The sequence below is a fragment of the Acomys russatus genome, chromosome 5 (genome assembly GCF_903995435.1).
Source record: "Acomys russatus chromosome 5, mAcoRus1.1, whole genome shotgun sequence".
Taxonomy (NCBI): Eukaryota; Metazoa; Chordata; class Mammalia; order Rodentia; family Muridae; genus Acomys; species Acomys russatus.
In genome coordinates, this window is record NC_067141.1 from 59,040,055 (window position 1) to 59,060,603 (window position 20,549).

Below are 20,549 nucleotides of genomic sequence, written 5' to 3' on the forward strand. Positions count from 1 at the left end.
GGAAATGGAGGAGGGAGGGTGGGAAGAGAGGAGAGAGGGGGCTGTGACTGGGATGTAAAGTAAATACATAAATTACATTTTAAAAATACATGAGTTATTAGACATAAGCCTCTAAGTTGGGTTCTGTTAATAGCATTATAACATTAAGGATTTTTTGTGCAAAAATTTGACACAAGATATTCTTGGAGACTTGTTGCTTCTTTAGTCTAAAAAGAGATACAGTGATAAACTAAGTGATAAAACTAAGAGATTGTATGAGTGTTGCCTTAATTGTTTTATACAATGTCAGGATCTTAACTATGTGACAGCTATTTAAAATATCCATTTTTCTATTTATTTTTAAACAAGACTTTAATCCAGGTTACATATACAATATTTTTAAACAAGAATTGAATCATGTATATAGTAAGTTGTAATAAATATTACCTATGTATAGGTTTTTAATATTTTTCTTATAAGTTTCAGACAAAATTTTTCACAATTTTTATCTATTTTTGAACCATACCCAGTGAACTTACAAGTCCTAGGTTGTGGTGATACACATCTTTAGTGCAAGCACTGAGGAGATAAAGGAGGGTGAATCTCTATGTATTCAAGGTCATTCTGGTCTACAAAGCAAGTTCCAGAACAAACAGGGCTACACAGAAAAACCTTGTATCAAAACAACAACAAAATTAAATCCTTGATAGAGATTGCATTATAGTCTTAACAGATTTTTTTGGAGTTCCAAGATGGCTGCATCTGTCACGCACTGTATCTGATCTACTACACAGAGACCAGGGACCTGACTGGAGCCATAGGCTGCTAGAACTAGAGAACACTAGGTGAGGGGGGCCATGCACAGTGCAGACCACAGACAGGCCTGGCCCCGGGTCAAGCAACAGCCCACAGAGGTCCTGAACCCACTTTCCAGATGCTGGGATGGAGCCCACCTGCAGACTGCAGCCAGCCTATAAAGCCTAAACTCAGTGTGTGGGCCAGTGGAACACCAGAGTTCCTGGTCTGAGGAAGTCTTAGGGAAACAGGTGAATCTGCCCTTGGACCCCACACACACACCCCAAGTCAGTTTGTGGAGGGCCCCAGGGCCACGTGGAAGCCCAGGCAGTTGGATCCACCTAGCCCAGCTAGAGCAGCCCATGGTTAAAATGGGTCCAAATCGCCCTCACTAAGATGGCACCTGGCAACCTGCCAGGCAAAATGACTTGCAATTCTGCTCCTGGTAAACAAGTCCTTATTTGGGTTATGGGCCGTGCTTTGCTTTGACGTATGCATCCCGCCTTGTCAGGAACCAATTGGAGCTACTGATGTAAGGGCTGCTGGTTGGGTGAGGCAGAGGATACAAAGCGGTGCTGAGGTGTTGGGGGAGGAAAGAAAGGGAGAAAGGAATAGGAGGAAGGAAAAGAAGAAGCTTGCTGAAAAGGTTCCTGAATAAACTGCCTGGAGAAGAACGTTCGGGTCGCGTCCTTATTTTCTGCTGGTCAGAAGGGTCGCGACACAAATCAGAGCTGGACACAGCAGACTGAGCCTGAAGACTTGGGCAGATAGAACCCAGTTTGGACAGTTCCCATGGTCCAGCAGGATCAGCCAAGCTCTCAGGAGAGGCTGAACAGCCCTGAGGTATCTATACTCTGGTCTGAAAGGCAGCCACAACTCAGTGGGTCATATCTGGGCAGGGACATGGCAGCAGAGCTGCGGGGAAGCATGGACAGTTGGGAGAAATTTGGTCAGCCAGAGAATGCACCACCAGCGGTCTTGGCCCCAATACAGCTGGTCTGAATCACAGCAGTAGAGTGAAAGGCATCAGGCAGAAGCCTACCTCTGCTGACCCAGTCTGGAGCCTAAGGTGTAGAGCAAAGTCTCCAGGAGCTGAACCTAGGTAACCTGCCTGTTCCAGGGAAGAACTCCCTGATCCCCACAGGCAAGAGCACATGACCTATAATCACTCACCAACTATCCACTCTCAATGACCAGTGAAGGATACCAGAAGTTACCTCCCAACATCAGAGACAACAAAATGACTAAAGGACAGCATAAGAATGCAAACAACAAAAACCAAAACAATTTGGTATCTCCAGATCCCAGATATCCCAAAGAAAGTAACCCTGAGGACTCAAACACAATCAAAATAAAAGAAAACAACTTTAAATAATTAGTAATGAAAATGATAATGGAAGAAACAAATAAAATCTGCAAGCAAATGGAGGAAGATGCAACCAAACAGGTTGAAGACATAAAAGAGACCTACAGAGAGGCACTGGAAGAATTTCAAGAAAATATAAACAACTAGATGAAAGAAATCAACAAAACAGTTCAAGACCTGAAGAAGAAAATAGAAACTATGATAAAGGCACAGGCAAAAGAAAAACGGGATCGAGAGGCCTTAGAGAAGAAAGCAAGCAACACAGAGATGACCTTCTCTAACAGAATTCAAGAAATGGAGGAATGAATCTTGGGACTCAAAGATACAATCATAGAACTCGAAACAACCATCAAAGAAAATGCTAAACCTGAAAAATTCCTGACACAAAACACCCAATGAATCAAGCACACCATGAAAAGATGAAACCTAAGAATAATAGGCATTGAGGAAAAAGAAGACTCCTGACTCCAAGACCCAGAAAATATCTTCAACAAAATCATAGAAGAAATTTTCTACAATTTGAAGATGGAGATGCATACACCTACAGAACACCAAATATAATGGACTAGAAAAGAAAATCTTCCTGCCACATACTAATAAAACCATAAAATATACAGAACAAGAGAAAAAATATTAAAAGCAGAAAGAGAAAAGGGCCAAGTAACATACAATGGTGAACCTATCAGAGTTACACCCGACTTCTCAGCAAAGACCATAAAAGCAAGAAGGGCCTGGAGAGAGGTCCTGCAAACCCTAAGAGACCACAGATACCAGCCCAGACTACTTTACCCAGTGAAACTATCAATAACTATTGACAGAGAAAACAAAATAATCCATGACAAAAACAAATTTAAACAGTACCTTACCATAAATCCAGCTTTACAGAAGTTATTGAAGAAAAACTCTACTCCAAAGGGACAAGTTGCAATGAAAACTATACAGGAAATAAATAACTACACCATTGCAAAAAAAAAACAATCACACAAACTCTTTGCTGTAACCAACATCAAAAATGAAGGGACTTAACAGTCACTTGTTATTAATATCTCTCAACTTCAATGGTCTTAATTCTCCAATAAAAAGACACAGACTAACGAGTGGATACATAAACAATATCCAACATTCTTCTGCATTCAAGAAACACATCTCACCCACAAGGGCAGACATTATCTCAGGGTAAAAGGCTGGAAAAAATATTCCAAGCAAACGGTCACAAGAAGAAAGCTGGAGTAGCCATTTTAATATCTGATAAAATTTCAACCAAAATTAATCAAAAGGGATGAGGAAGGACACTTCATATTCATCAAGTGTAAAATCAAGCAAGATGACATCACAATTCTGAACATCTATACTCCCAACACAAGGGCACCCACATTTGTAAAAGAACTATTAACAAAGCTTAAACCACAAAGTGATGCCCACACATTAATAGTGGGATACTTCAACACTCCACTTTCACTGAAGGATAGGTCATTGAAACAAAAACTAAGCCAAGAAATAACATCATTAACTAACGTTATAAATCAAATGGACCTAATAAATATTTACAGAATTTTTCACTCAAACAAAAAGGATTATACCTTCTTCTCTGCACCCCATGGAACCTTCTCCAAAATTGATCACATAATAGATCACAAAGCAAGCCTCAGCAGATACAAGAAGATTGAAATAATACCTTGCATCCTATCAGATCACCATGCTCTAAGGCTGGACTTCAACAACAACAGACATAACAAAAAGCCTACACGTACGTGGAAACTAAACAACTCTCTACTTAATGACACCTGGGTCAGGGAAGAAAGAAAGAAAGAAATTAAGAACTTCCTGAAATTTAATGAAAATGAAAGAACAACATACCCAAATTTGTGGGACACATTGAAAGCAGTACTGAGAGGAAAATTCGTAGTAGTAAGTGCCATTATAAAGAAATTGGAAACATCTCACATAAGCAACTTAACGACACAGCTGGAAGCCCTAGGAAAAAAGAAGCAGAAGCCCCCAAGAGGAGTAGACATCTGGAAATACTCAAACTCAGGGCTGAAATCTATAAATTAGAAACAAAGAGAACAATCCAAAGAATCAACAAACCAGGAGCTGGTTCTTTGAGAAAATCAACAAGATAGACAAACCGTTAGCCAAACTAACTAAAACTAAAGGGCAGAGAGACACTATCCAACCAAAAAAAAATCAGAAATGAAAAGGAAGACATAACAACAGAATCTGAAGAAATAAAAAGAATTGTAAGATCCTGTTTCAAAGGCATATATGCCACAAAATTTGAAAATCTAAGGGAAATGGACAATTTTCTTGAACAATTCCACTTGCCAAAATTGAATCAAGATCAGATAAATAAATTAAATAGTCCAATCTCTCCTATAGAAATAGAAGCAATCATTCATAATCTCCCAACCAAAAAAAAAGCCCAGGGCCAGATGGTTTCTACCAGACCTTCAAAGAAGACCTAATACTGATACACTCAAGCTACTCCAAAAGATAGAAATGGATGGAACATTGCCAAATTCATTCTTTGAGGCCACAGTCATGTTGATACCTAAACCACAAGAGACCCAACAAAAAAAGAGATTTTCAGACCAATTTCTCTTATGAACATAGATACAAAAATTCTCAATAAAATACTCGTAAAATGAATACAAGAACATATCAAAGATATCGTTCATCATGACCAGGTATGCTTCACTCCAAGCATGCAGGGATGGTTTAATATATGGAAATCCATCAATGTAATCCACCATATAAACAAACTGAAAGAAAAAACCACATAATCATCTCCTTAGATGCAGAAAAAGCATTTGACAAAATCCAACACCCATTTTTGTTAAAGTTCTGAGGAGATCAGAGATACAAAACACATACCTAAACATAATAAAGGCTATATAAAGCAAACCCAATAGCCAACATTAAATTAAATGGAGAGATACTCAAGGAAATTCCTCTAAAACCGGGGAATAGACAAGGCTGCTCGCTTTCTCCATATCTCTTCAATATAGTTCTTGAAGTTCTAGCCAGAGCAATAAGACAACAAAAGGAGATCAAGGGGATCCAAATGGGAAAGGAGGAAGTCAAACTGTCCCTATTTGCAGATGATATAATAGTGTACATAAGTGACCCCCAAAATTCCACCAGAGAACTACTACAGCTGATAAATACCTTCAGCAAATTGGCTGGATACCAAATTAACTCCAAAAAGTCAGTAGCCTTCCTATATACAAATGACAACAATGCAGAGGAAGAAATTAGGAAAAACCACACTCTTCACATTAGCCACATGCAATATAAAATATTTAGGAGTAACTCTAACCAAGCAAGTGAAGGACATGTTTGAAAAAAAACTTTAAATCTCTGAAGAAAAAGATTGAACATGACATCAGAAGATGGAGGGATCTCCCTTATTCGTAGATAGGCAAATTAACATAGTAAAAATGGCCATCTTACCAAAAACAATTTACAGATTCAATACAATCCCTATAAAAATACCTACACAATTTTTTAAAGACATTGAAAGGTCAATTCTCAACTTCATATGGAAAAACAAAAAACTCAGAATAGCTAAAAACAATCCTATACAAGGATCCTAGAAAAGATCCTCCAGAGGAATCTTCATTCCTGATCTCAAGCTGTACTATAGAGCAACAGTAATCAAAATAGCATGGTACTGGCACAGCAATAGTCTGGTTGATCAATGTAATTGAATCAAAGACCCAGAAATGAATCCGCACACATATGGTCACTTGATTTTTCACAAAGAAGCCAAATCTATTCAATGGAAAAAGAATAGCATCTTCAACAAATGGTGCTGGCCTAACTGGATGTCTACATGTAGAAAAATGTGATTAGTCCATGCACAAAACTCAAGTCCAAGTGGATTAAAGACCTCAATATATGGCGCACATCTTTAATCCCAGCACTAGGGAGGCAGAGGCAGGCAGATCACTGTGAGTTTGAGGCCAGCCTGGTCAACAAAGCAAGTCCAGGACAGCCATGGCTACACAGAGAGACTTTGTCTCAAAAAGACAAAAAAGAGACAAATGGTATATACTCACTTATATCAAAACACTAGTCCAAGGGATACGTACCATGAAAAACTTTACTTACCAAGAAAGTGGGTCAGAGGAGAGGACATCCGATTGAGACTTTAGGCAAGAGTAGCATGGAAGAATGGGAAAATAGTAGGACCCACAGGGTCCTGGAAACCGACAAGAATAACTTTATGACAGGTAGATCTGGGTCCTGAGGTCCTCTTCAAACTAAGGCACCAGCCAAGGAGAATATAGACAGTAAGCTTCGAATCCCTACCAAGACCTAGCCGATGAACATGATATTCTCCACCGTTGAGTGGAGAGTGAGATCTGACTCTCACATGAACTCTGGCACCCCTTTTCTGACCATGTCCCCTGGATGGGGAGGCCTGGTGGCACTCAGAGGAAGGATAGCAAGTTACCAAGAAGAGACACAATATTCTAAGAGCATATATAGGGGGAGGAGGTCTCCCTCAATCACAGACATAGGGGAGGGGAGAAGGGAGGAAAGTGGGAGGGAGGGAAGAATGGGAGGAAACAGGGGAAGGGCTAACAATCTAGATGTAATATGAATAAATTAATTTTAAAATGTAAAAAATGTTGTGTATGTAAATTAAAAATAAGAATAGAGATGCATTAGACTCCTTGAATGGGACATTAAAGTTGAAGGTGGCTTATCTCCTGAAAAAAAAAAAGACAAATAAAAAAGAGACCTCAACATAAAACCAGAGGAAGAGCCTGGAACACATTGGCACAGGAGACAACTTCCTGAACAGAACACCAACAGCCCAGGCCTTAAGGACAACAATTAATAAATGGGACCTCATGAGGCTGAGAAGCTTCTGTAAGGCTGGAGACACTGTCAAAAGAACAAAGCGACAGCCTACAGACTGGGAAATAATCTTCACCAACCCTGCATCTGACAAAGGGCTAATATCCAAAATATATAAAGAACTCAAGAAATTAAACACCATCAAACCAAATAACCCAATTGAGAAATGGGGCTCAGAACTAAACAGAGAATTCTCAATACAGGAATATTGAATGGCTAAGAAGCACCTAAAGAAATGCTCAATGCCCTTAGTCATTAGAGAAATGCAAATCAAAACAACTCTGAGATTCCATCTTACACCCATCAGAATGGCTAAGATCAAAATTTCAAGTGACATCATATGTTGGCAATGATGTGGAGAAAAAGGAACACTCCTTCATTGCTGGTGGGAATGCAAACTTGTACAACCACTTTGGAAATCTATCTGGTGCTATCTCAGAAAAATGGGAATAGGGCTTCCTCAAGACCCAGCTATTTCACTCCTTGGAATATACCCAGAAAATGTTCCACCACACAACAAGGACATATGTTCATGTTCATTGCAGCCTTATTCATAATAGCCCGAAACTGGAAACAGCCTAAATGCCCCTCAGTTCAAGAATGGATAAAGAAACTGTGGTACATTTACACTATGGAACACAATTCAGCTATTAAAAACAAAGAAATTCCAAAATTTGTGGACAAATGGATAGAACTAGAAATGATCATACTGAGTGAGTTAATCCAGAAGCAGAAAGACTCATATGATATATACTCACTTAAATTGGGCACTAGCCCAAAAGGCATGTCCCACAAAAGTCTTCACTTAGCAGGAGATTGGGATAGATGTGAGGACATCCTACTGGAACTACTGGTAAGAGAAATATAGGACATAGGGAAATAGATGGATCCAGAGGGTCTTAGAAACCTACAAGAACATTGTGACGACTGGATCAGGGCCCAGGGGCATCCACTCAAACTATTGCACTAACAAAGGATAATACAAGTAGCAAACATTGAACCCCTACTTTGATCTAGCGAATGGACAGAACATTCTCCACAGTTATGTGGAGAATGAGGACTAACTCTGACATGAACTTTGATGCCTCATATTTGACGACCTCCCCTTGTTGGGGAGGCCTGGTGGCACTCAAAGAAAGAATAAGCAGGCTACCAAGATGAGACTTGAAGGTCCCCCTTGGTCATAGACCTAGGGGAGGGGAATAGGGTGAAAGTGGGAGAGAGGGAGGGAGGGAGAAAAGGAGGGAGGGAGGGAGAGAAGGAGGAACAGGAGGCTACAGGTGATGGAATAACAATTGAGCTGTAATCTGAATAAATTAATTAAATTAAATTTTTTTTAAAAGAGAGATTTTTTTAGAACAAAGAGCAAAGAAAGTATAGAGATAAAAGAGTCTTAAGAGTGGGAAACAGAAACATGTTAGAGATAAGAGACTTGGAAGTATGGCAGTATAAGAGATTTGAGGATCATTTGTATAATGGCAGAAGCTGTTACCATATGGGAGAATTTGAAAATGGAGCCTGTCAGTCTTGGGCCATTGCTCTGTGTGGAGGCCAAGCTGTTTGTGGTCCCAAAATGGGAGACAGAAGGTTGAAAAACAAAAATCTGCTGGAGGGAATTTGTAAAGGGCTCTGAGAGAGAGCGAGCAGTTGGTGGCCTGAACAGGCTTGGGCATATAGAAGTTGCAAAAGGAGGCTGCCCCCTCCTTCCTTAGGGGGGGAGAGACCTAGGATGGCTTAAGAAAGAGACAGAGCAGGCAGCTCCAAGGGAGGAGAGGAAACTTTAGAGGGACATGAAAGCAGACTCTGAGGACTGCATGTGGGATCTGAGAGATAGCAGGTGGGACTACAGACTGGAGAAGGATAAGAAAGTAGCTGAGGCGAATAAAGTATCCTTGTGATGAGAATTTCCATCCATGGCATTCCCAAGCAGAATGGGAAAGAGAGAGAAAAAAAATATTCTAAAATCACAGAGGAGAGCATCCTTGCTCATGTGACAGAGTTCAAGTAGGGCAAGAGGAGCTTCCTTGCACAATGGTGTGACTTTCATAGTAATAATAGACAAAGCCAGCAGCCCAGGGTGACACTTATCCAGAAGAAAGCGATGGGAGGGCAGAGCAAATGAGAGGCAAGCTTCAGTAAAGATACCCAGAAAAAAGGTACTAGGCCAGAGACAGGTGTAAAACAAGGGCCCAAGTTTTCTGTGCTACTTCCATTTCTAACTTTTTTTTTAAACTCCTGTTTTCTGTAGCTTTATCTCATTCCATAATCATATTTTTTAAAATAATCATGGATAATACTCAAAGTTAGTTAGGCAAAAGCTAGTCAACTCGGGTCTCAGAAAGGCTGGAATTAGAGTTACTTCAATGTTTGCTGTTGTCTTGAGGGCAGAGTAAACTTCCATTACATTTCTGGTTCCACGATTGTTTATAAAAAGCCTATTCGTAATAACAACTTATCTTCCCAATCTGTTAACTATAGAAAAAGATATACACCATTGGTTTTTCTCAATGCTTCAACCAGGCAAAGGGCTTCCTCCTGAATTCGGTCTTCAATAGTTTTCTTTCCCATCCCCATATCCCTTAAGGCCATGAGGGAGAAACGCCGTGTTTGCCTCCATATTTCCCCATTGCTGAAGACAATGCCTGTTGGGACAAAAATAAATCCATTACCGTGAATTCTAGTTGAGTAACTCATCTCAAGAAACAATGCTGACTCTTATGCTGGCATAGCCGACATGCCTGTGTCAGCCACACCTTACCTGACACCTCCCTTAATGCAACCTAGTATTTCACCACCAGGACTCTGGATTCCCCATACTGAAGAGCTTGTTTCCTCCACCGACTTCTCAAAACCTCACTGTAACTCTGTGAATCTTTAGTCTCCTCCATTTTTCTGACAAGGAAGTTGTCAACAAAATATTTCGTCTCTGATCACACAGATATTAAATTGTGGTGAGGCAAAGTCAGGGCTAGTTTTTCTACTTGTGAATTTTACAAACATCTTCAAGTGAAAATTCTTCAGAACAATGAATGAATCCTGGAACATGACTGAGTGGTTGAATGGTTGCTTAGCATGTCCAAGGCCTGGAGAGGAAACTGAGTGTGGGGGCAGAAACTTCAGCTTTGGAAGGGATCTCACAACTCTCTGTTCCTCATATATGGGATATGTATAGCAATTGACAAGTTGCTCTTTGTGGATTAAAATTCACTCTGCTTGCTTAAACTCTTGCATGTATAATGTGTGATCTTTCCATCTAGAAAGTTCAATATAAATTGTCTAAACTCAAAACATGGTCAAGGTTAAAGTAAGCCCATAAAAAAATAAACGTGTCAAGGAAGTCTGAGAGAACAATACAGATGAGCAAAGGCTCCCTCATGACTTGTACCAACACTCAGTTCTCCATCAGAAGACTGGGCAGCTTTATACCAGCTCCAAAAATCAATAAATGATGTAGAGCTGATTTCCAGCTATTATTGTTTCAGCTTATGGGTTTTGCTCTATGAACAAGTAGGAAATAGCTACATGATCAGTGTAAACCGTAATATGAATATTGACTGGTCCTCTTTTCTTAGGTTGTTGACATGTGTTATAATATGCCCTCCTAGTCTTGGGCAGCATGCCAGACCTCCTAATTAGCCGTAAAACAATACTCTGCAACCTGCCATGTGAGGCCACAGTGCTTGGTAGGTTAACTATCATAACCATGTTTTCAACTTACACTAGTTTTGCCTAAGATAGACTTGCAAGAATATACTCTCATTGTGACTTGAAAAACATCTTCACCTAAGTTTTAAAAACATTTCTAATTAGTTGAAATAGCTTCCTGGGGAAAACTACTTCTTGCACTCTCAGTTGGCTGTAGTTCTCTGTGTAGTGTTGAGGCCAAAGGGGCTTTTCTCCATCCACTTTGGCATGTCTGTTGGCGCCAACATTTTTCATCTCATGTCTAGAAAGTCATGCTGGTAAGACTTATGGATATAGCTTCTGACATTATTGGGAGACCTACTCTCACTGCAAAAGCCCCAATCCTGTGGCTCTTACAGTCCTTCCCTCCATTCTTCACAATGTTCCCTCAGCCTTAGGTGCAGGAAAACTTTGTAGATGTTTCCATTAGGGCTGTGTTCCATAACTATGCATATTGACTGCTCATGCAACACAAATGCTTAGCCCTGAAAACACGCATACAAGTAACAATTACATACATACATACCTACATACATACATACATACATACATACATACATACATACATACATCTAATAGCAATCACTGTGAAGGGGAAGCCATAAATTTGAAAAGCAACAATGGAAAATATATAGGAGGGTTTGAAGGGAGTAAAGAAAAAGGGAGAAAGTGTTGTGATTATATTAGTCTAATCTCAAAAATAATTTAAAAGGAAAAGTATTTCTAATATCAATGCAGTACATAAACACTGAGAGCATCGTTGTGCTTTTTCTCCCATTCCACTATATTCACATATTCCTTACAAGTCTAAAGATAAAAGAGTGGATCAAAGTCTACGAATACTCTTATATAAGATGGTTCCTACAATACACACATTTTTAAAATCATATAGATCCATACTCAGACCATGAAGCAGAATATTTAAGAACTAAGGTATCTTGTCATTTTCTTTTCCTGTCTTTTGTCTTAGTGACTTCACCATTATGCTTACTGGCTGAGGTATAAAATGGGCATGCCCTAGTTACAAGTGCAAACTTAATGCTTCGTGGGACAGTGTGTGTAAAATCTTTTAAATGGGGAAATGATTCCTTATTAACAACACATTTCACTAATGATCACAGAGGTCAGCATTGGGTGGGAAAATGTGAGGAAAGGGAGGCAAATTCATCAGTGGATGCTGTACCTGTGTTTGGAAATATCACACCAAATGCCACTAAAATCTACTAACGCATGTTAATCAAAATTTAGACAAGCATAAAGAAAATGAAATCACATTTATAGGAAAATGAAAGTGTAAATTACTATTCCAAATAAAAGAAGCCAGACTCTTCGAAAGAAATACCAGAATTTTTTCTTTTATAGAAAACCTAGATGAGTGTGTGTGCGTGTTTGTGTGTTTATGTGTGTGTGTGGTGTGGGGGGGGAGGGTGTGTGTGTGTGTGTGTGTGTGTGTGTGTACATGACTGCATATGTGTACAATGAAAGAAGAAAGCCCATGAGGAAGGAAGAAGAGATCTGTGAGGAGGGGATAAAAAGAGAGGGTGATATGTGAAAGCTGAGATTGGGGCTACTGGGGAGAAGGGACTCAGTAAGAGGGACAGGGTCGGGAATGAAGATGGCAACATGACAAAAGCAAAATGTTTTTCATATGCTATCTTGTTTTGCATTTTTTAAAAAATTATTCACGGGTTTATAAGTCCTTGAAGTTTCTCAGTTTCCTTCCCTGTTTAGCTTCATTGCCACCTGTACAATCCTGAATGTGTCCCAACACAGCACCATACCTAACCCTTGGTTGGCTTTACTGAGTAACGACGACTGCATTTTGCCAGAAAACTCATCTCCACGGTCAATCAGAGCTTCCTTCAGTGCTTCGTAGCCGTACAGCACCACAGTGGGCTGCCTGCCCAGATACACAGTGAACACAGGGCCATACTCTTTTGCTAGCTGGAAACGAAGCAGGGGTAAATTAGTGAGGGAAATAGTCTCATTCATACCAAAGAGGTATTTTAATAGTGACCCACTCGTTGACTTTAAATCCCATAGTTTACTAAGAAACAACATTTAAGCAGCCATTGTTTTTATGCTCTTGCCTGCCTGGTTCTTATTACTATTCTTCTACATGACAGAGACTGTGATACGCATTTGCTCAAATTTTACTTTTACCTTTTCCAGTCAAACCTACATTTGCATCAGATTTCTCTTCTTGCCTACTCTTACAGTAAACAACATAATTATCTTCCTGAGAAAGGGACAGTTCTCTCAGTCGACCTAACTGTACACTAATACTCATCTCCCATCATGCATTCTGTATGCCATCTTTACGCTGAGGTCTCTGAGGTTTAATAGTACTAAGAACACAGCGGGATAGACATGCCTGCTCTCCAGACTGTACCTTCTATATGGCTTTACAAGTTCCCGTCACCCTTAAAACTTGCTGCACACACAGAACGTGGTGTCTGATGCCAAGATGTCATTCATCACTGTTTAAAGCAAAGGCAGTTAAATAACCTGTGAGGAATCATTGCTTATTCAAGAAATAGACCACAAAGCTCAGAGAGACTTTAAAACTTTCCCTAAGCTATGAATTAATTCAGAGCTCCCAATGCAGAAAGAAGGAGCTGTTGGAGCAGTAGTGCTCTGGTGACTGGCTGTCTCAGGAGAAAGCTAGACTTCTGGTGGTTCCTTCAGGTTTCAGGGAGTGACTGTCATGTGAGTCAGTGGTAGAGAAATCATTGACTCATTATCCAGAAGATTTTGGTTATGTCCTTGATGTCAAGTAATTGTATCCCCTAGAAGATTTTAGACTTGAGAACTTATGCATTAGTAGTTTTGTAACTGTGCACAGTTCCATCTGCACTTCAGTTCATCAGAGAATAATTGCTGTACTGAGAAGGGACCTGGGACAGGATATGGACACCAACTATTCTCCTTCTGACAGTGTCACAAATCACCTCCTGGATTCAGTTTCCTTCTATCTCTACATAGAGCACAGTTAGGGGTTGGCTTGGGTTTACATTAAAATTTGCTTTTCATTCTTGTGCTGGGGAGATGGTTCTGTGTATAAAGCATTTGCTGTGCTCATGTAAAAGGAGGCACAGTCATGCATACGTGCAATGCTAGTACTCCCACTACAAGAAGGGAGAAACACACAGGAGCTCACAACCAAGAAGCCTGAGATACAGAGCAGTGACTGACAAATGACACTGTCTCAAAAAGGCATGCATGTAAAATACCGACTGTCCTCTGACTGTCCTATGCTTACTGTAGTACATGTGTGCCCACACTCAAATACACAAATGCACACCCATGTACTTGCATGCACATATATGTATAGTCTACACACTCACATTCACTCTTGACTTGGGCCTGAAGATGCCTGATAAGTAACTAAAATCAGGATAACTCTTAACATCTCTGCTTTCAGTTCATAGCCATCTCCTTGACTAAATTGTTAGTCATCAGAGAAATGCAAATCAAAACGACACTGAGATTCCATCTTACACCCATCAGAATGGCTAAGATCAAAAACTCAAATAACACCACATGTTGGCGAGGATGTGGAGAGAGAGGAACACTCCTTCATTGCTGGTGGGAATGCAAACTAGTACAACCACTTTGGAAAGCTATCTGGCGCTTTCTCAGAAAAATGGAAATAGGGCTTCCTCAAGACCCAGCTATCCCACTCCTTGGAATATACCCAGAAGATGCACTACCACACAACAGGGACATATGCTCAACCATGTTCATAGCTGCCTTATTCATAATAGCCAGAACATGGAAACAGCCTAAGTGTCCCTCAGTAGAAGAATGGATAAAGAAACTGTGGTACATTTACACTATGGAATACTACGCAGCTATTAAAAACAAGAAATTCCCAAAATTTGTGGACAAATGGATTGAACTAGAAATTATCATAATGAGTGAGTTCACCCAGAAGCAAAAAGAGTTAAATGGTATATACTCACTTATATCGAGACACTAGCCCAAGGGGTACGTCCCCATGGAAAATTTTACCTATCAGGAAAGTGGGTCAGAGGGGAGGACATCCTATGGAGACTTTAGGTGTGAGAAGCCTGGGAGAATGAGGAAATAGAAGGATCCAGAGGGTCCTGGAAAACTACAGGCAGGTCTGGGCCCTAGGGTCCTCCTCAAACTATGACACCAGTCAAGGAAAATATAGGCAGTAAACTTCGAACCCCTAAAATGCAAATCAAAACAACTCTGAGATTCCATCTTACACCCATCAGAATGGCTAAGATCAAAAATTCAAGCGACACCACATGCTGGCGAGGATGTGGGGAGAGAGGAACACTCCTTCATTGCTGGTGGGAATGCAAACTAGTACAGCCACTTTGGAAATCTATCTGGTGCTATCTCAGAAAAATGGGAATAGGGCTTCCTCAAGACCCAGCTATTCCACTCCTTGGAATATACCCAGAAGATGCTCCAGCACACAACAAGAAAATTTGCTCAACCATGTTCATAGCAGCCTTATTCAGAATAGCCAGAACATGGAAACAGCCTAAGTGTCCCTCAGTAGAAGAGTGGATAAGAAAACTGTGGTACATACACTATGGAATACTACTCAGCAATTAAAAACAAGGAATTCCTGAAATTTGTGGATAAATGGATTGAGCTAGAAATGATCATAATGAGTGAGTTAACCCAGAAGCAGAAAGAATCAAATGGTATATACTCACTTATATCTGCATACTAGCCCAAGGGGCATGTCCCACAAAAGCCTTCACTTACCAGGAAACTGGGACAGAGGGGAAGGCATCCTATTGGGACTCTAAATGAGAGACGCATGGGAGAACAGCAAAATAAAAGGATACAGAGGGTCCTAGAAATCTACAAGTAGAACAATATGATAGGCAGATTTGGGCCCAGGGGTCCCATTCAAACTAAGGCACCAGCCAAGGACAATACAGGAGGTAAACTTTAAACCCCTTCCCAGATCTAGCCAATGGTCAGAATATTCTCCACAGTTGAGTGGAGAGTGTGATACGACTTTCTCACGTACTCTGGTGCCTCACATTTGACCATGTCCCCTGGAGGGGGAGACCTGGTGGCACTCAGAGGAAGGACAGCAAGTAGCCAAGAAGAGACTTGATACCCTATGAGAATATATAGGGGGACGTAATCCCCTCAGGAACAGTCATAGGGGAGGGGAATAATGGAAAAATGGGGGGGGGGGGAATGGGAGGATACAAGGGATGGGATAAACATTGAGATGTAACAAGAATAAATTAATAAAAAAAAAGAAAAAAAAAAAAAAAACTTCGAACCCCTACCCAGACTAGCTGATGGACAGGACATTCTCCACCGTTAAATGGAGAAGGAGATCTGACTTTCACACAAACTCTGGTGCCCCATATTTGACCATGTCCCTTGGATGGAGATGCCTGGTGGCACTCAAAGGAAGGATAATAGGTCATCAAGGAGAGACTCGATACCCTATGAGCATATACAGGGGGAGGAGGTCTCCCTCAGTCACAGACATAGGGGAGGGGAATGGGGGGGAAGCGGGAGCAAGGGAGGAATGGGAGAATACAAGGGATGGGCTAACAACTGAGATGTAATTTGAAGAAATTAATAATAAAAAAAAGGAAAAAAATAAAAAATAAAATCAAAAATCCAAATTGGAAAAAAAGAAAAAAGAAAGTGGTTCAATTACTGTTTTACTCTGAGTGCAGGCGAAGTAAGCATTCAAGTGTTTATCCTAAGAGGCTAATACTACTACATAAAGGTTGAAACTGTTGAAGTAACTGAGGTCCTTCCAAGCTCACAGATTCTGTTTCAAGCCTCTACAGTGGCACTGGAAGCCTTTAATGATTATCCTAAACCACGACAAACAGCAGAGCTCTGCAGGCATCTCACTCTACAAAGAAGATTCCCCCTAACTGAGGGCAGTCATCTCATTAGAACCAAAGTGACACATCCAGAATCCTAGGAGATTGTCTTTGAGCAGTTTAACAACTTCCAGAACACAAATTGGATCCATTTCCTCAGCAACAAATGGGCATTGTACTCTATCCTTAAGAATTTTCTCAACATTGATAAAACTGTGCTGTGCAAATCCAAGCAACAAAGCCTTGCCTTTGTTTTTCCACCTATTAAAAAAAACATCAAGTTCCTGTCTCACAAATATGTCTGTCAGATGTGTTGAGCCAGAAGGCTGAAGAAGATGCTCCAGCATTATAGAGAGTTTTGGGTGACTATTCAGGTAGAGCATTGTCTCTGTCATCTTTTCATGTGGAAAGCTACTAACCTGCACTCACGGCATACTCAGATAACCAAGTTTACTCCTTCTCAAGTCTCTAAGGGAGCTGAAGACCAGGTAGCTTAGTTTTACAATGAAGCTTAATTGTTTATGGGTTAAGATGTTTCTAGGTCTAGATAGGTGTTCTAAGTTGATAATGATGATATGTGATGGAGACTGATTTACATTTAGAAATTTAGATGCACCAAGATAGGAAAGATGTCTTCTTCAAGGCTGTCAAATACAAATAGCCAAAACACTAAGAATGAACATTTATATAATTCTTGATTGTGTCACGGTTCTTCTTGCCATAGATAATCTATTATATATGTGTGTAATAATATAAATGCATATGTACAAAAATAAAATAATTAAACAAAAAACCATAATTTGCCAATTAACAGAAAAAAAACATCAAGACTGTCAACACAAAGAAAACCTCTGAATCTCTCTTTCTATCAAAGTAGCCACAGTGATATTAAGCATCTTTCCTTGCTGTACTGTTAACCTGCATACCTACACTTATTTTAAGACAAGGAAACAAAATTAGTCAGTTGGGACCCCAAGTATCAGACTGCAACATCTGCTTGCAGTCTAGGACCACATATTATTTGTACTGAGGATGTATAATTCACTCACTGAAAACCACTAAGAAGAAGTTGGTCACACTTACCATACCCAGAGACTTGCTGATATTTTTAACATCCACTTGGAAAATATTTCCAACAAATGGTAGAGGAATGGGTCCAGGTGGGAGCTTCCCTTCACCGTGATGCTGATTCCATAGGAAAAGAAAAATCAAACAAGAAAGGCAAATCCCCAGGAAGATGAAGAGAGCCATTGCCTCGCTTACGACAAACGCACTGGAAAGCTTACACTCCAAGGGTCTATAAATGCTCCTCCAAAAAGTACACCGTGTTTGGACTTTGAGTGTGACCTCTTTATCTTTAGTATACTTTGGTCTGTTTAAACAAAACTTCCAATTTCCAAACATTGCACTTCAATGTGTTTGCTATTTCAACCTAACTCTCCCTTCTTTACATCCAGAGTGTATTCTGGATGGCTATGTTTTTTCCTTTTTCTTTTAATACATCCTGACCACAGCCCCCAGTTGTTTTCCACACCTCCCAGTCCTACCATACTACCTCTCCTCCAGATCTACTGCTCTTCCAATTCCCTTCAGAAAAGAGCAGGCCCCCCCAGGGACATCAACCAAATATGGTATAACAATATGTAATAAGACTAGAGACAAACCTTCATATCAAGGCTGGATGGGTCAACCCGCTAGAAAGGAAAGAGTCCCAAGAATAAGCAAAAGAGTCACCATTCAGTCTCTGTGAGCCCCTGTGAGCCCTGCTTAGCTGATTCTGTGGACCGTGTTCTCCTGGTGCCCTTGACGCCTCTGGCTGCTACTATCTTTCCTCTCTGTCCTTCTCGGAGTGCTCGAGCTCTCCCTAATGCTTGTCTATAGGTCTTTGCATCTGCTCATATCAGCAGCCAGGGGAAGCCTCTCTGATGCCAGTGATCGATGAGTACAGCAGAACGTCATTAGGAATCATTTCATTGGTTTTTTGTGTTTTTGGTTTGTTTTTTTGCCAGTTGTGTTTGTCTACCCTAGCTCAGGGACATCCAGCTTCCAGTTTCTGACCATGCATGAAGTGTCAGGCAAGGACTCCCACTCCTGGTGACTCTGGTAAGGGTTGTGGTGGTGTTCACGGACTGTACAGCACCAAGTGTCAGGTTGTTGTCTGTGGTCTTTACTGCCACAAGAGACCATGCTTAGCTCAGTGACACATGCTGACACCAGGAACCATGTGGATGTCCATGATTCATGCTGTTGCCAGAAATCATGTGTGAGTCCATGATCCATGCCCCCCTGCTGACTCTAAAGGGAAAGGGGGCTACTTTTGCCATGGTATTGATGACTACAGACAGAAAGGTACTGAGGAGAACTCTTAAAAATGTAGTAAGTAGCCGGGCATGGTGGCACACACCTTTAATCACAGCACTCAGGAGGTAGAGGCAAGCATATTGCTGTGAGTTCAAGGCCAGCCTGGTCTATAAAGCAACTCCAGGACAGCCAAGGCTACACAGAGAGACCCTGTCTTGAAACACACACACACACACACAAATGTGGTAAGAATGTTGAAGTGCAGCTTTACAGTATTGACGGCTTCTGGCGGAGGTGCAGGTAAGGAAAGACTTCATTTTCCTTAAGGGCCTGGCCGTTGGGAGTTTGACCATGATTCAGTGGTATATAGGCAATACAAATTGAACATAACTTTCTTCTTCTCCTCCTCCTCCTCCTCCTCCTCCTCCTCCTCCTCCTCCTCCTCCTTCTACTCCTACTCCTACTCCTCCTTCTTCATCATCATCTTCTTTTTCTTTTTAGGGGTGGAAGTCCCAAAAGTATGGGGATAGACCTAGGAGGAATGGAAAGTGAGGATGCTCAGGGTTCATGACATTAAATTTCCAAATAATCACTAAAATTATTATTTTTTTAAAAAAAAGACCACAATCAATAACAGCTAGGACAACATGTCTGCCCCAGAGCCCAGCTAACCTACCACATCAGGCCCTGACTATTTCAACATAGCTGAAACACAAGGAAAAGACCTTAAAACCAACTAAAGATGAAATTCATAAATCCCTTTTAAAAATCCAGGAAAACACAAACTAATAATTGGAGGAAATGAGTAAATTCCCTTTTTAAAAAATCCAGTAAAATACAAACTAGTAATTGTAGGAAATGAGTAAATCCCTTAAAGAAATCCAGGAAAGGTGTGGGCAGGGCAGAAGACACCCAGAGGCCCGAGCACAACTAAGATGAGCAAGTAAGTGGTGGAGCAATATTAGAGAAGTAGAAGCTGAATGGTATGTGCACAATAAAAGGAAACAGAACTAGAGATAAAAGAATAGTGAAGAGCAGTCTGATATGAATAGCCTGTACTGCCCCCTGAGGCCATGGTGAGGTCCTGGCTCCTGCTGCTGCCAAGACCATGCCTGGGTTCTTGGCCTTACAACAGCAGAGGTCTCTGTAGATGTCCATGTTTTAAGTTATTATAAAAGGCCTTATGGATGACCCTGTTCTGGGCTGCCCTCTGGCAGGATATTGATATCCAAGAGCTTCTCAGAGCTGGCCCCACCCCTCCCCAGCTATGGCACTACCAAGGGCTGGCCCTGTCCTTACCAGGGCAGCATAGGAGAGCTGTGCCCAGGGCATGAGTGCAGGAGAGCTGGCCTTGCCCCTCACTTACTTTAACACTTGGAGAGCAATCCCACAGCTGGCGTGGTGGATGAGGTTGCAAGGACAACATGGAGTGATGAGGAAATGAGTGAGATTGGAGTGCATGATGTGTAATTCACAAAGATAAAAAAATACTTTAAAAAGGAAATCCACAAAAACACTAACAACTTAATAGACTAATTAATAAATCCATCAAAGGAAGAAGGCAATATAATCTCCTCAAAATTTGTGTACACTTGATCACTACAAGTAACATTCCCTGTTGACCAAAGCCAGAAATTTCCTTAAATCTTACCTCAACTTCAGAGCTACATAGCACCTCTCCAATGGCCACTCTTTTCACACTG

At 40.8% G+C, this 20,549-nt stretch overlaps 1 protein-coding gene across 1 annotated transcript in view; it reads right to left on the reverse strand.

Moving 5' to 3' along the window:
• LOC127189549 (cytochrome P450 2C70-like) overlaps positions 1 to 17,853 on the reverse strand; it is a 38,448-nt gene extending 20,595 nt beyond the window's left edge. Inside the window, exons 1-3 of the mRNA XM_051146471.1 lie at positions 17,629 to 17,853; positions 12,475 to 12,637; positions 9,502 to 9,651 (exon numbers count right to left, since the gene is read on the reverse strand). Coding sequence (XP_051002428.1) covers positions 9,502 to 9,651; positions 12,475 to 12,637; positions 17,629 to 17,796 — 481 coding nt within the window. The 5' untranslated portion in view covers positions 17,797 to 17,853. The remainder of the gene's footprint in view (positions 1 to 9,501; positions 9,652 to 12,474; positions 12,638 to 17,628) is intronic.
• Positions 17,854 to 20,549: the final 2,696 nt, after the last annotated feature.